General features: G+C 47.7%; 1 protein-coding gene across 4 annotated transcripts in view; it reads right to left on the bottom strand.

Moving 5' to 3' along the window:
- The window catches only part of SASH1 (SAM and SH3 domain containing 1), a 197114-nt gene that overhangs the window by 88262 nt on the left and 93466 nt on the right, over positions 1-15386 (bottom strand). For all 4 annotated transcript variants that reach the window (XM_046005200.1, XM_046005201.1, XM_046005202.1 and 1 more), the window contains exons 3-4: positions 15218-15268; positions 15041-15090 (exon numbers count right to left, since the gene is read on the bottom strand). In XM_046005200.1, the coding sequence (XP_045861156.1) occupies positions 15041-15090; positions 15218-15268 (101 nt within the window). The remainder of the gene's footprint in view (positions 1-15040; positions 15091-15217; positions 15269-15386) is intronic.

Genomic DNA, 15386 nt, shown 5'->3' on the forward strand with positions numbered 1-15386 from the left:
CACTTTGCCTGGTACCAGGTGCATATGGGGTCCCTTACTCCAGCGGAGGCTGGCACGGTAAGGAAACCTAGCCTTTGGTATTCTTATCAAATGTGCATGATGGGACGCCTGGGTGGATAAGTCGGGTAAGCATCTCCCTTTGGCTCAGGTCATGATTCCAGGGTCCTGGGATCGAGTCCTGCATTGGGCTCCCTGCTCAGTGGGGAGCCTGCTTCTCCCTCTCCCTCTGCCACTCTCCCTGCTTGTGCTCTCTCGCTCTCTCTCTGACAAATATATAAAATCTTTATTAAAAAAAAAATAACAACTGTGCATGAACCTCCAGGGAATGCCAGACTGCCAGCCCCTAAGAGCCTCTGCCTCAGAGCGGGGAAAGGGAGAGGGGAGATGGCAGGAAAAGAGGCTCCATTCAACTATCTTCTCAGTCTGTTTCCATGGCAATGGCTCCGGAAGCGGGTCAGAACTTTCTCAGTAGAAACAAACAGCGGCTCCCATTCACCACTGCCCAGGCCACGCTGGGCATGTGGGCCGCAGTGCTGTCTGGGCCCAGAGGCCCCGGGTGGGGGGTACGGGGGCCAGGGCTGCCTGCCTTTCTTCTGTCAGCTGCTCTGAGGGGAACAGGGGTGTCAGTGAAGCTGCCTCTGAAGGACAGAGTTGGAGGAGCTGCAGGACTTGAGGGCTCTTCTGCCCCCTGCTGGTCACAAGCTGGAGGCCAGTGGCCAGCCACCGTCTAGGATGTGACTGTGGGAGCCGTCTACCTGCCCTACTTCTTCTGGTGGGCAGCACAAAGGATGGGGTCCTTTCCCTGTGAACACTGCCACAGCCCCACCTTCGATTCCTTCAGACACCGCTGATGGAAAACTGTTACGTGATGAACACTGTGAAGATGGGAACTCAGGTTTCCCTAGCTCCTCAGATTTCCTTTTTTTAACTGAGATATAACTGACACAGGACACATTAATTTTAAGAGTAACACACAATGAGGTGATATTTGGATGCATTGCAAAACGACTGCCACAATAAGTCTAGGTAGCTTCTGTCACCGTTCAGACCTCATTTTTAAGTTTCCACACATGTCCTGTCACATCGCCATCCTCAAACTCTGCGGGCTGGTCTCATGTTGCTCTCGTATTGCTTCACATCCTTCCCCCTTCTGGTTCTGAGGCTTTATCTGAAGTGACGCATCAGCACCTGACAGAGACTCCGGGAAGCAGTGCCAGAGTCACCGTGACATGTGCCCTCTACCAGCGCAGGTGGGTGCCACCACCGCTCCCATGGCCGACTGAGATGTGAAGCAGAAGCAGGGACCGTCGACCCAAAGGAAAAGAAACGGGCTTTGGCAGTGATTTGTAACACTAAGCTGGCCGCCTAGGAACCTTCTGGAAAACTTTTTAAAGACTCCTGATTTCCATATCTGGAGAAGTCAAAGTATGAGGACTGGGCGGGGCCCTAGGTCTGTCTTTCCAACAAGCTCTCCAGCTAACTTGATGCGTGGGAAGGCCTACGACTGCCGGTGGCATCCAGGAGATACTGGCAACACATTCCCCAACCTTCCTTCTCCATTTCCTCCTTACACCCTTCACTCCAAGGTCTCCAAAATCCAGTTAGGCAGGATTACAAGTGCAGTTTTCAGAAGAGAATTCAGAATACGAGACTACAATAAGATCACACAGCAGCCAAGTTTGTAGACATGAGGTTGGGGGTCAGGGGCAGTCCTGAGTGCCCCATTTCCATCATCTGTACTCGGCATGCAGGAGGCACTCCTTAAAGACTGAATGAAGGAATTAGCCAGTGGGATGGAAGAATTTACAAACTAGAAGCCTAACAAAGGTTCTGGTAAGTTTTAGACCTTCAGGATCCATCCCTTGGACTACGGATTTCCCTGCCCTCCTGGGGGCTCACAGACCAATCTGCTCACATTGACAACGGTCCTTCTAACATACAAAGCCTATCACTGGGCAATCCTTGAGCTGCTCTGAAGACCTCCCGGAGCTGGCACTGGGGAGCACAGACTCTGAGCATTGTCCACCCCCACAGTGCTGTGCTCAAATGCCTCTGCATGCCCTTGCTTCTGTCTGGAATTTTCTTCTCCTCTAATTCCACCTCCACAACCCCCCACCCTCCCTGCAGTGCTCACTCCTGTGGACGCCTGTGGTGGATTTGCAGCCTGTCAACATAGCTCCGCAGGATCCCATCTCCCAAATTCCCTCCGCTGCCGTGTGCTGGGTCAGCAGGAGTCACGGGAGCTCCTGCACGGGAGCTGCGGAGAGCAGAGACAAAGCGGCTACTTTCTTTCTGTACTTCAGAGTCTGTGCAGGGCATGAGGCCCTGTTGTGGCTACACATGTCACGATGGAGCCGGGGCTCACTCGGGGGTGGGGGGCTGCAATCGGGACCCCCGTGCTTGGATCGTGCCAGGCCAGGGGCTGGAGAGCATCTCGGGAAGGATGCCAGCTCCTCCCGCAGGTTCCTGGCGAGTCGAAACTGGAGGTTCACGTGGAGGCACTGAGAGAGGACGTGTCTGTGTTTGCAGGTGACAGTTCATCCCCTTTCCCCACGTGGCCTGCATGTGACATCAGGCCACATCATCTGACACAGAGCAGCCAGCCCCAACAAGCACCAGCGGTCAAAACCCTCTAATAACGTCAACTTAATGTCCACTTCTCCAACAGAAGCCAGTCTGATACCGAACTCTTGTGTCTGTGGCGGTGCCCAGCCCCCAGGGCCCAGCCGGCCATCCTCCTCCAGTCCCTGCCGTGCGGCCCTCCTGGCACAGGATGATCGTGTTGTCATGACTTCTGCAGCTCCTAAGAGGACAGCTACCTTCCCATCCCATGCATCTTTCCAGCACCTAGCGAACCCATCCACACTGCAGAAATCTGGAAAATATTTATTCAGCTGCACTGCACTACCGCCTGGCCCATCACAGGTCTTTCCTGAAGCACCTGTCCGTGGTCTGCATGGAGATCTGTGACAACAGGTCTGGCCCCAGCAGATAGATGGATCTATGCAAGAATTCCACCTCTGCCTGCCCAGGCTTTGTCACGGTGATCTTGGCAAGCCCGTTAGCCTTTCTGACCCCTTCCCCCCGCCGACCCCACCCCATTTCCTTCACTGTTAGCTACCATTTACTTTGCATGATACCATAGGGGTCTTCCCTGTCATTGCCAGGACAGTATCGCTATTTATCTACTGATTGCCTCCCCCCACCACACCCTACCCCCTTGGCCCAGTGTCCTGTTCACCTCTCCTGCAGGAGACAGAAGAAACCACAGCCCCCTTGCGTCCTAAGTTCCTCCTGGCAGCGAAAGCCCGTCTCCAGCCGTTGCACACACCCCACCCCCAGGGGGGTGGTGCACAGCCCAGGCGTGTGGACTCCAGCTGGGGCTGGGCAGCTGGGGCTCACTCACCAGATGAAGCGAGGGGCAGCAGAGTCTGTGGTGGGGAACAGCTGAGGTGGGGAATTCTAGCACAGCTGCTCCTACCCCGAGCCCCTGCATTCTGGAATGTCGAGCCCCTCAAATATGCTATGCGACAGAGCACACACGCGTGTGGAGGCAGAGCCGCCCGCACAAACATGTCCTTCGGCACGCTGCGACTGCACGGGCTCCCTGAGGATAGCGGTCATCTCCTAGCCTCCCCTGTTTGGGGTATGGAAAGGAAAGGAAAGCTCCCGTATCAGGGGCATATTTTCTGTGGCCTGAGCCACTGGGGAGCTCTGTGCAGGACACCATTGAATGAGAGAGAGGGTGAAAACCACAGACATGCGGCCACGGCCACGGGCAATGCCACATGTCACGGAGGCCATGGAGAGAGAGCAAGTGAGATGTGAACCCCTACCATATCCCGGGCACCACCCTAGGTATCTCACACGACCAACCTCAGAAAGAGCTTCTATTGCGTACATTTTATGGTTAAGGAACCCGAGGCTTAGAGAATTTAAATAAACTGTTCCTCACCCCGCAACTAGCAGAGCTTAATGCAGGCTCGGGGTCTGGCCAACACCAGCAGCAGCAGCAGAACAGCCCATGCGGACAGGCCACGCCAAATTGGCCAGTGCAGGGAGTGCTCTGGACTGGGTCGGAGAAGGAAAGGAGACCACCCATCTCTCATTCATCACTCCGGAATCCCGGAGGGGTGACTCCAAGCAGATGGCCATCACAGACAGCAAGCCCACCAAATGCTCCAGCCCCTGGGACAGGGACCTTGCCCTCCTGTCCACAGCCTTGGCAGATGGCTCTTGGTAAATGGATCAAAGGAAAAGAATGTATAATACACATACTTATCTCATGCCTGGCTCTTGGTGCAACCCATTCGTTTTCTGAAACATAAACTTGCCATTCTGCTTCTACTTCCCACCCTGCTGAGCTAAAACAATGGCAGTCCAAGCGACCTCTGGTCCCCTTCATGGCTCTGTGCTCACAAGCCATGAGTGCCTGCCTCCGTCTCCTGGGAGGACAGTGGGTACCCAGCAAGGACACATCCACCTGAACAGGGCAGAACCAACTTACAAGCTATTCTGAAGGACACACCTCCATGTGGCTTCCTCATCCCAGTGCGCATATGTACGTCCCCCATGGGAAAGATCTGGCATTCCCCTCCCCAGCCCGCAGCCCTGCCACAAACAGGATGTGGAAACAGGATGCATTCATCTCAGCTCCAGTGGACACGGCTTGACCTGGATTTCCCAACAAACTTGCAGATCTCATCAGCAATTCTCAGTGAATCTGGTCTGTTCCAAAGGAGGATTCATAACTGCACAGCCTGCGGGTTTCCAGTGCTCACTTCTACAAATGAAAATGAGCAGAGAGAGCCCCACCTTGTCACGCAGAAGTCCACAGAACCACAGGCAGCAGAGACCCTGTTTTGGGGGGTGTCCACGAGGGAAGGAGACTGAGCCCTTCTTCTCCAACCCAGTCTTCAGGAAAGAGAGACTTTCTTATTGAGGAGCAGGGTGGAGGTCCCCAGCAGGAACTTAATAAAAGGAGAAGACTTTCTAAAGTCTTACTGAAAGGACTTACTAAAGGAGTCCTAAAAGGAATTACTAAAAGGAGAAGACTTACTAAAAGCTGAAGAATATCTTACACGTTTCAAGGAGGCTGGAGACAAAGTTACCAAGAACTGGATTCCAAGGTCTACTCTTAATGAAGCTGTAATAAACCAATTTTCTTTCAAAAATGCACTTCCCCCCTATTTCTATGAAATGTCCAGAAGAGGTGATTCTACAGAAACTGGAATTAGATTGGTGATTGCTTAGAGAGAACAGGGGTCATCATGACATGGAGTGACAGCTAAATGGTTTCTTTCGGGGTTGATGAAAGTTTCTAAAATTGACTCTGGTGATGGTGGTACCATTCTGTGAACAGGCTACGCACCTTGTGGAGGATTTTCACTAGGTGAGTACACGGCAGATACACTGTATCTCACCAAAGCAGATTTAAAAACAACTAAACAAATGACCACAGGTCAACCTGTATACAAATGTTCACAGCAACATTGTTCATAACAGCAAAGAAGTCGACACAGTCCTGAGTGTCCACCCATCAATAAATGGATAAGCAAAATGTGGCACATGCACACAACAAAACGGAATCCACACGGATGGGCCTTGCGAACATTATGCTAAGTGAAATAAGCTGGTCACTTAAAACACATACGAGTCTTTGGGGCACCTGGGTGGCTCAGTCAGTTAAGCGTCTGACTCCTGATCTCAGCTCAGGTCATGACCGTGGGGTTCTGAGATGGAGTCCCTGTTGGCCTCTGTGCTCAGTGGGGAGTCTGCTTGAGATTCTCTCTCTTCCTCTCCCTCTACCTCTCCTACCCCCCCAAATAAAAAACATTTTTTGAACCCACTGAATTACATACTTTTAACGGATGAGTTATATGATGTGAATCATAATATGCGAATTATTTTTTTATTTAAACTCAGTTAACATATTATTATTATTAGAAGTTGACTTCAGTGATTCATCAGTTGCATAAAATACCCAGTGCTCATTACATTGCATTACATGCCCTCCTTAATGTCCATCACCCAGTTATCCCACCCCTCCACACCCCTCCCCTCCAGCAACCCTGTTTGTTTCCTATGAGTGAGAGTCTCTTATGCTTTGTCTCCCGCTCTTATTTCATCTTGTTTTATTTTTCCCTCCCTTCCCCTATTATCCTCTGTTTTGTCTCTTAAATCCCACATACGAGTGAGATCATAGGATAATTCTCTTTCTCTGATTGACTTTTTTACTTAGCATAATACCCTCTAGTTCCTGGTATGTGAATTAGATCTCAATAAACCTATTACCAAAAAGAAAACAACATAAATGTACTTTCTTAACAAAACTCCAAGTTTTAAAATTAATATCTGTAATATCTTGTGTGCAATCCAAGATGCCATACCTTTATGTGGAGGTACTGTGTGTTCTGCATTTCTATTTAACAGAGGAAAAACGTGAGGAGATTTGAACATGATTACAGAATGGAACTGGGTGGGGAAAGGAGAGCAGGCCCTAGAAACAGATTTGGGGATTTGTGGGAGCCACTATTCTCTGCACTACATGTTTTTAAAATGTTTCAAGGGTGTCTTTTTAACGTTAATATTCACCAGCAGAAAGCACTTGCTTCTTACTCCACTGCTATCTGTTGAAGGAGACTCTGGCACGTGCCAGGGGACAGGTGAGACTGAAGTACGTCTCCTATGATTCCAGTCTTGGGGACAGTCCAGTTTAACCTTCTTTCAAAGAACTAAAGCCACTAAGGACTTCCATGCAAATACTCAATGAGCACTTGCTTTGTGCAAACAACTCAGCCACTGAAGAAAATTCAAAGAGAGAAGAATGGGAGCTGGGCAGGGTGGGATTAGGAAAGGATACAAAGCGAGAGCCACGGGCAAGGGCATGAATTTGGGCCTGATGAGACAGACAGCAGACAAATTACTGAACACTTAGTAGGTGCTGGAAAGCTTAGTAAGGGAGGTATGTACTGTACTGATCATCCTCGTTCTACAGTCATGGAAACTGTAGACACCGAGATGGAGTAACCTGCCAAGAGCTGAGGCACTGGTAAGAAACAGCCTGGATTTGAACCCAGAGAGTCTGGTTATCAGGCAGAGCATCTTAACCCCAAAGCCGTCATGGCATTCAGACCGGATAAGGTTTCTTGTCTCCAGTTCTAGGACCTTAGGCAAGCCAATTAATCTCAAAAATAGTACATACATCAATGAGTCCATGAAAAATTAAATGACAAAATACAGTAAAAGTGATTAGCATGGTGTCCGATAATAGAAATAATCCAATAACCACTGTTATGATGATGGTACCTGTTACAATACAGAGACATCACTGTGCCAGATGTTACTGGATTCCAAAAGGTGGAAAGACTGCAGCCAGGGAAAGGACCGAGAAAGCATTCCTGGAGAAGCAGTTCTTAAAAGAGGATCTAAAGAAAGGAGATGCTTTCAAGGCAGGAACTTGGAACAGCCCAGGAGGCATGAAGACAGAGGAGGCAGTGCGGCTGGTGGTGGGAGACGTGGCCATAAAGATGGGCCTGGGCTGGACTATGGGGTTTTTTTCCAAGTGCAAATGTGCAGAGGCCCTAATTCATAGGTGCCACGGGGGGGAGCTCAGCATCCCCTCACCACAGTGTGGCCTAACTGCACTTTACGGAGACCGATCTGGGGTCATTTCCTGAATTTCCCTTTCTGGTTCATGAAAAGAGCACTAAAGGTATCGCTTGCAGTGGGAAACACAGGAAAAGTTACAGAAGTAGAAGCAATAGGGGTGCCTGGGTGGTTTATTCAGTTAAGCATCTGTCTTTGGTTCAGGTCATGATCCCAGGGTCCTAGGATCAAGCCCCGTGGCGTGGGGCCCCTTGGGAGCCTGCTTCTTCCTCTGCCCCTCCCCTGTCTTGTGCTCACGCTCTCTCTCAAATAAACAAAAGTTTTAAAAAGAAAAAAAAAGAAGTAGAAGCCACAGGATTTGATGATTAAGGTTTCAGAATCACGAAAGAAAAGCAGGAGATAATGACTCAAGGCTGCGTGAAGAGCAGAAAATGGTCCCAAGGACAGAAAGGGGACATACAATCAAAGAGCATGTTGTCAGAGAAGGAAAGAAGGTTAAGAAGGGATGAGGAGGGGTGCCTGGGTGGCTCAGTGGTTTAAGCCACTGCCTTCGGCTCAGGTCATGATCTCAGGGTCCTGGGATCGAGTCCCGCATCTGGCTTTCTGCTCGGCAGGGAGCCTGCTTCCCTCTCACTCTCTCTGCCTGCCTCTCTGCCTACTTGTGATCTCTCTCTATCAAATAAATAAATAAAATCTTTAAAAAAAAAAAAAAGAAGGGGTGAGGAGCCCTGCTGCAAGGACGTGCAGCTGGGGTGACAGCGACAGTAATGAGCTGGCATCTGGCAAGTTGTGGCAATGGGCATGTCACCAGATCAGGAAACGGGGCCGAGGGACAGCTATGGATTTGAGTGGGTGCCCCGACACAAGAGGTCAAAACCTTGGGTGTGGGTACCTGGGGAGAGCCTGCAGGCTGGGTACACAGCCCCAGGAGAACACCCACGATAGGAAACGGGCAGAAGAAAGGGAACTGCCAAGAGTGGGCATGCAGTGAGGGGAAACTAGAAGCTGCCACAGGCACCAAACCAAGGGCGAGGAGAGAAGTGGGACCCGCAGGAAAGGCAGCCCTGCCAAACACAACAAGGATCTGTGAGCTGGCAGGGGCCTCTGGGTTGGTTACCACTGCAGCACTGACCTCAGACAGCATTTTGGCAAGAACGAAGGAGACAGGAGTCGGGCTGTGGGGGCCAAGTTCAGGGGGAGAAGTCTGACTATGGTTTTCGAGAATGGCAAGAAACCTTCCATGGGATGGAGAAGAATGAAGCACATTTGTGAAAGACCCAGGGTTCAGAGCGTAAGGTCATACACACACACATGCACACACACGCACCTGTAACCTCCGTCCGCTCTAGTCGTAGCAGGACTGTGTGCGGCTACCCAGCCCAGGAGCAGGACACTGGACCCCCACTCTGTCAACCAGGGAAGACTTCTGGGAGGAGCAACGACCAGAGTTGGGATTCTAAGTCTGATGGGGTCTGCCCAGCTAAGAGGGGTGGGGAGGATGGAGAAAGTGGGGACGGGGCACCCCACCGGAGGGAGCAACCATTTCAGAGGCTCAGCACGCCATGGGCGTGCGTGGCCCAGCTGGGCAATCACAGAAACTTCATCTGCCTGGAGAGTAGGTAAAAAGATGAGGGCGGGGGTCAGGCAGGCAGGGGCCCCCTGTGAGGGGCAGGGAGGCAAGTTCAGAAACGCAAGTGATCTGGAGAGGAGCAGGAGAGAGCAAGCAACCAGAACACAGCGACACAACAAGGTTATTTCCCGGAGGGCACACGGCAAGGGGGAGGTGAAACAGGGATTTTGGAGGGGGGAGAAAAGGAGACTCAAGGCCATCAAAAGAGTATATAGTGCCAGCTTGCCAGACGAAACAAATCCGAGAGGGAAGCAGTGTCCAAACGGAGTCAACGCCCGCAGAGAACATTTGTAAACCAGATGCCATCCATTTCACTGGACCACAGAGTGCTGCTCTGCTGGCTTGCCCTCCTTTGACTTATCTTCCTCGACAATCATACGATATATTTTTGGACTTTTTCACCATAAAATAGTTCAAGGGTAGTCATAGGTAATGAAAGAAAGTGAAACTAAATCAGTGAATTTTCAACTCTGGTGAAAGACTTAGTAGAAAAGAGCCTATAAATATTGGCGAAGGTGAAGTTTTGAGATTTATTTTGATCCTTCCTGCCTCTATAAATAAATAACTGAGACATAACTTAGATTCGAATGCAAGGAAAGCCTCCCCCTACCTCCAAGAGGACTACTGGAGTGTAGGTTTTAACTGTTGCTATTTATATAACGCTAACGAACTCAGTTTGCCCGTAACCTCTCTATCTGCATAAGCAGTGCAATTAAAAGTACTCTGGAATTATAGCTTAATGGTAGGACCTGGGTTCTCAACTGGGATCAAATCTGGGCTCTGCCACTTAATTAGCTGTGTAGCCTTGAGCAACGTATTAACCTCTCTGTGCCTCAGTTTCTGCATTTGCCAATGGGAATAATATCACAGCAAACCGCACAGGGATGATGGATTAACTCAGTCAGTGTTAAGTACTTCGATCAGTTCCTGGCCCATACTCAGTGTGCAATCAACGTTACCGGCTATCTCCTGCTTTTTCTTTTCCAATTTGCAGAACCAACCCTATCAAGGTTACTTCCAATCTAGATACACACCTAGAAATAATAACCAGATGGGCTCCCTTACAGTTGGCTTCCTTGAAAGGAATGAATCTAAGTCGTCTTGACACATAGCTTATTTATTAGACAGCTAGCTAATTCTCAGATTACTCTGTTTCAGATATACACATACAAATAAAAGATTAGGTCATTGTGGAAAAGAGTGCTAGTTTCCTGCCCAATGTCTGGGCTCCCTCCTTCCCTAAGACACCCATCTTGTTCAGGGCAATACAGTAGTCAGCGGAAAACACACATCCCTCCAGGCTCTCCGGTGGCAATGGTGGACAAGTGCCCCAAGTTGGGGCTCACTTTCTTTGCTTTCCTATTCTCTGTAGCACCACTGAGAGCATATAAGTGTTTTCTACGACATCTCCATCCGTGTTGATGCAGCTCACGTCAGTTCATCGTACATCCTAGAGCCCTGAATGGGGGCTGGCACACAGAGCCGGTGCTCAGTGAACAGCTGCGGCGTGAAGAAATGAGTGAGACAAACTGGAATGTGTTGGACAGGGTTTCTAGGAAAGCTTTTTAAAGGATGTGCCTGTGGATTTTGCCCTTTGACCTTCTTCACCCTTTTTCTCCTTCCCACCTGGAAAATGCAGTGGCCACTTTAAAACCAGGTGGGATTAACAACAACAAACAGTACAATCCGGGTTTCTGAAGGCTCAGGTCAGCCTCCATGCCAGCCCCTAGATCACCCAGTGGAACGAGGACGTAGCCAGTGAACATTGTATTCTTTTTATGCCACCATAGGTCATGTTTCCTGTTATTTCTAGCTAAATGCATTCCCAACAGATATAGTTATAAAGAATTTTTGGGGTGCCTGGGTGGCTCTGTCAGTTGGGCGTCTGCCTTCAGCTCAGGTCATGATCCCAGGGTCCTGGGATCAAGTCCTGCATCGGGCTCCCTGCTTAGTGGAGAGCCTGCTTCTCCCTCTCCTTCTGCCTCTCCCCCTGCTTGTGTGCATGCACTCTCTCTGTCAAATACATACATACATAAATAGAATTTTCCCAGCAAGGAAGTCTTGCTTTCCAGATATTCTTCAGGCTAACAAAAAATTTAACTAACATTCAGCTTCTTAGCCAGTAGACACAAATCTGTATTGTTGTATTAAAGTAGATTGTTGTATTAAAGTAGATAGTCTCATCGATAGGCAAAGTAAATAGATATAAATAGAAGAGATTGAAATGAAAGCTCTCTTAGCATTTTTTAATATTTTCAGTGAAAGCACAGAGAGACCACATAGAACGTAAGAAGATAAGGAGGAACGAAGCCTCTGTCGGACTGGTGGGGGCAGGCCTGCTCTGCGTATGGACAGCCGCACCTACCCCGGGTCCCACATATCTACCCGCCAAGTACAGCCAGTCAGCCCCACCTGGCAGCGGGCACGGCTGCAGCGATATTAGGTATATCCTCACTTCTTGTCTGACTTCTCACTGCTTGTCACCCCCACAAGACCCACCCCCTTGGTCTCTTCTGGTCAGAGATACGTTCTTGTAACTCAAGACTTTAAACCCAGTTAAATGGTAAATAACCTTGGGAGAAAAGAGGAATTTTTTTTTAGAAATCAGGTATTTGCATTATAATGAACACCTGATTCCTTCTTTGGCTCAGGTTTTAACTGGGGGAGAAGGGAGGGAAAAAGATGTGCAGCGGCCCCTGAGACAAGAGGGGGTATCGGTGGGGGAGGGGCTGTGGCTCAGGCCAAAGGAGCCACAAGGCCAGTCACTGGACACCCATGTCGCTCCATCTAGGCCTCTGCTCTAAGGGCGGGCTTCTGCGGGATTTGCCTACTTTTGTCCAAGTTCTCTTGCCTTTTGACTGCAGAAGAAAAGTTCTGCCCATAAAACTGCTGACTCAGAAGGATATTCTGGTTGGCAGATACCTGGCGGACACTCACCAGACACAACCAGCGGGTTTACCAGGTCATCCTCTCTGGCTTACAAAACTACCAGCAAGCATTCTGATCGGAGGTGTAGGAGGACTCCGCATTTCAAAGTAATCGCACTCTCAAGTAAAAAAAAAAAAAAAAAAAAAAAAATTCAAGTAATTCAATATAAACAAAACTCTTCAGTTTATAATCTAACCTAGAGTGCCCCCCTTATTTAAAAAAGAAAAAGAAAGAAAGAAAACCTTTTGGAAGGTTTAATCCAAAGGAATTACCAATTTAAGAAAAAGTATCATCATTTTGTAACCATCACTGTAAAAAACTGATTTAGGCGACAGTCATTAAAGGAATCTAAAACCATCAGGTAAAAGTTTGTTGAGGAACAAGGCATTTACATAGTCTCAGATCATCTCCCCACAGAATATTTACTAACTGCAAAGGAAAAAGTCTGAATTCTCAGAAGAAACCCGATGGATATCACCAAAATCAAATGATCAAAATTAGTATCACCAACAATGGGACAGATTCATAGCATGATACAGTGTCCTGGGAAGAACGCAACATCAAAACTGCATTACCTGAGTCCCAAGAAGAAAGCCAGACAAGGGATCCTTTATAAAACAACTAGCCTACCCTCTTAAAAAACCCATCAGTAGCATAAAAGACAAAGAAAGGCCAAGAAATCCTTTCAGATTAAATATGACAAGAGAGAGGACATGTGAATGTGATGAGTCATTCTTTTAAGTGCTGGATTGAAAAAAAAAAGTGCTGTAAGAAACACTACGGGGGCAATTAGAGAAACTCGGACATGAACTATAGATTAGGAAAATCACTATTCAAATTCCTCTATTTGGTAATTACACTGCAGAGTTCTGTAAGAGGTCTTTGTCCTTAGGAGATACAGGCTGAGGTACTGAGAAGTTAGAGTCAGAGTTTGTAACTTACTCTCTGATCGTTCTGCAATAATCGTAATTAGCAATATTATACACGTGTGTGTGTCTAGGAGGGAGAATAAGAGTGTGTAAACTGCCGAGTCTAAGTAAAAGTTATACAGAAGTTCACTGCACAACTCTCACACCTTTGCAGTAAGTTTAAGATTTTTCAAGAGTTTTTTTGAAATAAGAAGAACAAGAGTACCAGAGTTTTCAAAAAGCATTCAACAGGAAATACAGAACAAAATGGGTTACAACTTTTAAGTTACTTAGAAATACCAAGGTTCAAGTAAACCACTTAAAAGAACAGAAGCAAAATGGCAGATTTATAGATGGGAGAGGCTGGGGCTGTCGCCAGTACTGTGTGTTGTGTGTGTTCAGAAGTTTTTGTTAACCTCAGAGGAGGCTGAGAGTCTCTCTCTTGGCCACAAGAGCCACGCCACATTTTAGTAAGTGAAGGATGTAAACACGGAAAGAATGACTACCCACAACTGAGGGGAAGAAGAAATACCCAGCCTAACTAAGATTAGTACAAATTTAGTGAGTCACTTCCTCTTCGGAGAAAAGGCAAACATTTCTTGTTTCCCAAAGGACCCAAGATTCTGAAGAACACCTGAGTTCTCAGCCCAGATCATGCCAAATAGGTAACAAACTAGGTCAGAAGAACTTCCACTCCATTAACTCTATGCTTCTGCCTACACTCAACTCAATTTATTGCCACCATACTTCCAATTTCCAAATCAATGTCAACTCCAATCTCTGAGCTCCTTCAGCCTCCACATTACTAAGCTGCTGGGAGCTTACACGCAACTAAGACAAAGGAGATTCATTTTAGCTGCACATGGATTCTCTAACCTTGAATGGGAAATGGCCTTGGTTTGCTTTCTGCTCGTCACTCCCAATGTTCCTCAGTCTGAACCAAATCTGCTCCACCTTTTGAGAACTGAAGCCTTGGCAAAGCAGCCTTCCCTCCTTGAAGCTGCCTCTGGGCCAGCAGCACACACACGTGGACGGATTAGGCAAAGCTGTGCCGTAAAACACACACACTCTCTCCCAATGTGTGCTTTTCATTCCAGAAATACTTTATTGCTAAACCACTTCTATGCTTCTCCTGGCACCAAACACTGTAAGGGGTTCCGTACCAAAGGAAGCGTCTGTTTGAAGATGAGGACTTTCTTAAAATTTCTTTACCTCGGAAGATCATAAATAGAACATTCTAGTGTAATTATGATGGAATAAAGAAGAAACGGGAAAGGCTATAGAAAACAAAAGATTAAAAAAAAAATTCGCTTTGTTTTTGTTTTGTTTTGCTTTGTTTTTTAAAGCTGCCTAAAAGAAACACTGTGGATATAAGATATAACATAGAATTATCTTCCATGACAGTAAAGATTACAGGGCCCAAGTCAGGACAAAGAAGCAAAAATATCACCTTTAAAAGGAAAGGTTAAGAAACATTTACCATTTTGTCACAAGCATTTATTCTTGTTTTAAGGGCACCCACCAAAGCCACATGCGGAAAGAGTTGTTTTGTTTTGGGTTTTTTTTAACAATTGTTTTATTCTGGAATATACTGTATTTTTGTACCTTGCTTCTTTATGACTTTCACCCTGTATCGGAGACTATTTTAAAAGAAGAAAACCCATCTTGGTGGACCCGTCCTTTTCCTTTCTCTGCTCATTTCCAGTCAGTTATTTGGGGTTTACTCACAATAAGCTGTGTGAAACCAGTAACTCTTGTAGAATCCTTAGTCTTCACCAAATGAATTACAAAACACACTCTTATCCACCCACACATGCGTGCACACACACACACACACACACACCCCCCGTGCAAGGAACATGACCTCATGCCCCATGGCACAGACACAACATGATCACCCACTCAACTTTCACCAGGACGGACCTACTTAGAAATTCTGACCCCAGGCAAAAGGAAGGAAACTTACTTTCTTTCCACCTCTGGTGTTGACACGGCGCTGCAGAAGCCAAGGGACTCCTAGGAGAAAGAGACACAGCGTCAGCGCAGCTAGAGCAGCAGGCGTCATCTGATTTGTACAGAATATCACTTAAAAAAAAAAAAAAAAGCAGAAGCAAAAATAGATGATTAAAGTCATTGTGCTTACTTCGATCTGGGACCGCAGCTGAAGTGACGTGGGGCTGGCATCAGGTTTCTCCTAAAAGAGAACAGATGCGGATTTAATGAGATTTCCCAATGTGGCAGACACCAGAAAGACAAACAGATATGTACGCAGAGATGGGGGGATTTGGGAATCACTAGAATACAGTGGGAGG

This window comes from Meles meles, chromosome 5 (assembly GCF_922984935.1).
Source record: "Meles meles chromosome 5, mMelMel3.1 paternal haplotype, whole genome shotgun sequence".
Lineage (NCBI taxonomy): Eukaryota > Metazoa > Chordata > Mammalia > Carnivora > Mustelidae > Meles > Meles meles.